The 5,162-nt window shown below is 39.8% G+C and overlaps 1 protein-coding gene across 1 annotated transcript; it reads left to right on the forward strand.

The window, feature by feature from the left end:
• The first annotated feature begins 249 nt into the window (after window positions 1–249).
• Window positions 250–1,035, forward strand: LOC147814079 (innexin inx4-like). The gene has a single exon (XM_087160188.1). It carries the CDS (start codon window positions 250–252, stop codon window positions 1,033–1,035), a length of 786 nt encoding a protein of 261 aa, XP_087016314.1.
• Window positions 1,036–5,162: the final 4,127 nt, after the last annotated feature.

Here is a 5,162-nt window from a genome sequence, read left to right on the forward strand (position 1 = left end):
CATTCCATACGCTGAATACGCAAAGGACAAAAATCCTATAAACACTACTACCAAGAGTACGCCAATCATTAGCATCTGTAGATTCATATTTTTTACTTTATTACACATTCAAAACAAGCAATCATGTTTAACGTTACGCAACTGCTGAAATGGAAACGCTCCCAGGTTCCACAAAAGAGCTTTAGCGTATTGATTGACGTGCAACAAATACATGTACGAAATGTTTTCTTGTTTTGCTTTGGACTTGCCATGACCAGACAATTTTTCGGTAGCAACATCATCTGTCAAGTAGATGGGCATCGTGTCCACCAAGAATTGTTGGACACCAAATGCTTCATTAATAGTACTTTTACAGAGTCTTCAAGTGGAATTTTATATCACAATTACTATCAATGGGTATCGGTGGTACTTTTATTGCTGGCGTTTATGTTTCATTATCCCTTTCGTATTTGGTCGAATCAAATGTCTAAATTTATGACAGAAATTACACACGAAATCAAAACCACAGATGATTCCGTGAGAGTTTTTAAAATTATTCAGGCATCTCAAGGAAACCGCTTGTTTTGGAAAGTGTTTGGATTAGAATGTGTTTACCTCGCGCAAAATGTTTTGATTCCGATAATTTTGAATATTTTTTTCAACTACGCTTGGTCGCAATCTGATTGGCATTGGAATACCATATCCTTATTATTTCCCGAAATGGCTTCATGCAACTATGATTATTATTCTGGAGGAGGAATCACTACAGGAAAATTTAGATGTTTGCTGCCTTTGAATAGCGTGTACAGAAAAGTGTTTTGGATCGTGTATGGCATTTTCCCGACATTGATTGTATTTCACGTGTATATGTTGCTATATCGCCTTTACCAAGCTATACGTTTGGGAAAAGAGGGGATAAACGTTTGGTGGTGTCTAAACATTGCAAAAGCTGAAGCAAAAACTTGGCATGCAAAGCAGAACTTGAAAAACCAATGGCGAAATGCACATTTGAAGAATCCGTTGTATGTCAGCATGGAAGCTTTCATCGAAAGCTAACAAAAAAAAAAAAAAAAAAAAAAAAAAAAAAAAAATTTTTTTTTTTTTTTTTTTTTTTTTTTTTTTTTTTTTTTTTTTTTTTTTCAAATTGTCTTTATAACTTTCAGAGCACATGGCGAGTGGATCCTTTCAAATCCTAAACCTCGATGAGCATTCAACGTAGAAATTCTGCTTTGAAGCATATATATTTAAAAAAAGCAATGTCTTTTCCCCGTGGGCAAGGCGTTGTGTTCATTGATGAAGAGATTATTTTTGAGAATGAAGATTTTTTGGTGGAAGCGGAACGAGTCGAATCATATGATGCAGTGTATGAAGATTTACCACCTCTAGATATGGAAGCGGGGCGAGCCGAATCACCTGATGCCTTGTATGAGGATTTACCTCCTCTAGATATGGAAGCGGAGCCACCTGATCCAACGCATGAAGATTTACCTGTTTCAAACGCTGAAGCAGTACAGTCTGATCCATCGCATGACGAGTTATCCATGGAAGCAGAGTCTGTCGAATCACCTGATCCAACGCACGAGAATTTATCTGTTTTAAACGCTGAAGCGGTAGAGTCTGATCCAGCCCACGACGAGTTACCACGCATCATCTCTCCCGATGTGGAAAATTTACAATCCGAACCAGTGTCTCGAGAATTGCCACTCGATTCGATGGACACCCAACCACCCGTCGCCTCTTCCAACGAGAGACAAAACGCATCCACTGAATCATCAGAGGCCTCCAATCCTCCAAATGCCATTATAGTGTTGCCTGCTGGCCCAGAATTGGCTCAATATGATATCAGTCATGAAGTGCTGTCTGACGTTTTGTGCGTGAGTGGCAATCAACACAAAAGTTTTACTTTTCTCGCCGTGCGCTTCACGAATCCAGTTATTGTCTTGAAACACTTTGGAGGGGACTGCAATCCTATAGACATTCCTCGTAGTACTTGCATGTTGGTCGAGGCAAGCAATCGTCCACTCCAAGTACGATATGTTGGAACCCCTCTGATGTTTGTCATGCCTGCAAACTCAAACGCTACACCTACAGAGCACAGCATTCTCTTGTCGTTTTTCCCACGAACATCCGTAATATTTTCAGTGTTTGACAGAGAAACCCTGTACATTGTGACCACAAGGAATCCATTTAAAAAAATTTGGAAGCGTGCGAGAAAGACAAAGGCCTTTGAAGCATTAAAGACATTCTTAGAGTGTTGCGTTTTACACACATCCAAATGTATGTTTGACATAAATACAGCGGCACTGATGAGGCATTTTAAACGCAATACAAGAGATATCAACGTTATAAGTACGTGGTATGCCCTGGCTTTCGCGATGGTTCAAAGGGACACGGTAAGACATCATGGTCGCGATCCCTGCGCACTCTTTGGAAAAAGATTGTTTCAAATTGCAGAACGCACGGAACACTTTGTACCTCTTCCGCATCTCCCGCCACCAGACTTTTACACGTGTCAAATCACTTTCGGCAATGAGCACCCCGTGGGAATTGCCTTTCGATTGATAAACGGTAAAGTAGAATACGTATCTTTGATGATTATTAGCTACACCAAAGAATGGTACTTGGACGCGAATAATAAGGCTTGCTGTTTTGTACCCACTTCCAAATTAACCCTGTGCCGCAACTGGTTTCCACTCTTTAAAGATATCCTTACTTGGCGGACGTTTGGATGTCAGTTTTACGAGAGCAATTTGGAACGTTACAAAAGGATCTTGATGGCCTTATTGGATTGGTTGTCGATTCAAAAAACAGAACCGCATAGACACATTAAAAACGATTTGTTGCAAGTGTATCAACTTTTAAATGGATCCGTTGAAACAAGATGGTCTTTAAATCATTAGTGGCGGCGATTTTACAATCCCAAAGGAATCCGAACGACTTGGTGCATTTGCAGCACGTGCAAACGTTGAAAAGGAATGTGTCCCGTGACATTTCCGAGGCATTCGTCATGAGTCAACCTTTGGTGGAACGCCATCCCGAACTGTATCGACACAGCAAGAGTTTTTTGGATTTTTTGCTTCAGATGTGTCACGTGGACACATCCGAGGAGCCACGCGTATGCCAGGTGTCTGTCGAAACGTCAAACTGGGACGAAACTATAAAAATTTGAAAGCGTCCAAGAATCATTTCAAAGACAGAGTCGACGCATTGGAAGGGGAGAAGCTGAATATTGAAAATCAACTCGAGTCATTACAAGACGAGGTCAAGTCTATGAAAGCCCAACTGAAATGCTATGAAAAGAGAAATGCAGAGCTAGAGAATCAAATGAAAGAAGAGGTCGAGTCTATGACAGCCAAACTGAAAGACCATGAAATGGAAAATTCGCGTCTACGGAATCAAATTGCCGGTGTTGGAGAGGAGAATAAAAAATTACGAGAAAATATGGAGCCTGAGCGTTTGACGGATATCCACAGGAGCGAGTGGAAGACTGCTCTCAAGGAGATGTTGGTCAATTTTAAAGAGGAATGGTCGAAAGAGTTTTCGACATCCAAAGAACACGAGGAAAAAATGAATCTCTTGTTGTCGAAACTTGAAAAGGATAAAGATGAAAAATTTGACAATTTAATGTCAAGGTTGCCCACTTTCAACGTGCAACTCATTGGCGACGCGCTGTATCAAAACTCGAAGGACTGATGAATCGTATCATTACACACGAAGAAATGACTGAAATGTGGGCATGTTTAAAGTAGAGGCTCATTTCGAATCGCTCAAAACAAAATTGAAAACTTATGTCACAGCAGGTGTAGCCTACACTGAATTGGAAACTGAAATTAGTCGCAGCCAGCAAAATATTATGGGACTGGCGAGAGAATTGTTACAAAAAGTATCTACGGGATTGGGTAATAATTTACCGGTCGTCCATTTGTCAATCGCATCGACGAGTTGCAACAGCATCTCACAGAAAGCAATACTCAACTGGCTCGCATCGATAAGGATTCCAAAATTACTCAGTATTTAAAAATGCATTTTGCAGAGAATGGATACGGAGAGAATTGGCAAGAGCAACTGATTGAGCTGATTGAACGATACAAAAAATTCCAAACGGATATGATGGGTCAATATCACCGGGTTAGAAACAGTATGGCGCAACGGCTTCTAGTCGAAATACCCATGATAACGAGTGAGGAGACTGAACCTAGACTAGATTTAATGTTACTTTTTAAACCTTTGGTGATGAAAATATGAATTTAGTAACGACCAATAATGCGTTGCGGCAAGACGTACAAGCGACGCTTTCGTCTATCCATGAACGCATGGGCACACTGAACCAAACTGACCATTTACAAAATTATATTCAATCACGTTTCATGGATCTACAGGCGCATTTGGAGACCCTGCAACTGCAATGGATTGAAAGACCCCAAATTGAGGAACCACCAGAAGCTCAGTCAATTCTGATTCCATGTTTATTGAAAATGAATCGTCGGTGCAACAGGCCTTACCGAGTACCGCCCAATTGGCCATCGAAAGTGTACCAGAACAGAATGAAGACATACAAACGTTGAAAAATGTTTTGGAAGACGTTTTACACGAGACACTCCCTGAGGATCTGAACCAATGGGAGTCGCCAATCAGAGAAAAAGTTACAAATTTAAACAATCGATGCCAATCAGTGAATAACGAATTAAATCTCTATATTGACAATTTAGCAATATTGAAAGGTGTTTTGAAAAATGTCTATGGTGACACATTTCCTGACACCTTGAATCAATGGGGTGATCATATCCAAAACAAAATGTTTGAAATAAAAAATCAACACGAATCGATTGAAAATGAATTAAAGTACTATACAACCCATTTAGAAACATTGAGAGGTGTCTTGGAACATGTCCATAGCGAGGATTTTTCTAACCCTATGAGTGAATGGGGGGCCAAAATCCAAACCAAAATGTTGGAAGAGAAAAAACAATTTAACACTCAGAATAAACAATTTACTCTGTACAGGTCTAATGTAAAAGTATGAAAGATGCTTTGGAAAATGTCTATGACACGCAATTTCTAGTAATATATCTGAATGGGTGTCTAAACTCTATACATTGAAACAGTCTATAGAAGAAAAAGTAAAGTCGTACAAGGATAAAATTACTGAACTCGAAAACGCTAAAAACGCCAAGGAAAAGGAA

This window comes from Parasteatoda tepidariorum, chromosome 3 (assembly GCF_982258835.1).
Source record: "Parasteatoda tepidariorum strain Cologne lab strain chromosome 3, Ptep-v5.0, whole genome shotgun sequence".
Lineage (NCBI taxonomy): Eukaryota > Metazoa > Arthropoda > Arachnida > Araneae > Theridiidae > Parasteatoda > Parasteatoda tepidariorum.

Coding starts and splice junctions, on each gene's coding strand:
- LOC147814079 (XM_087160188.1), top strand. CDS start 250: ATGACCAGACAATTTTTCGGTAGCAACATCATCTGTCAAGTAGATGGG.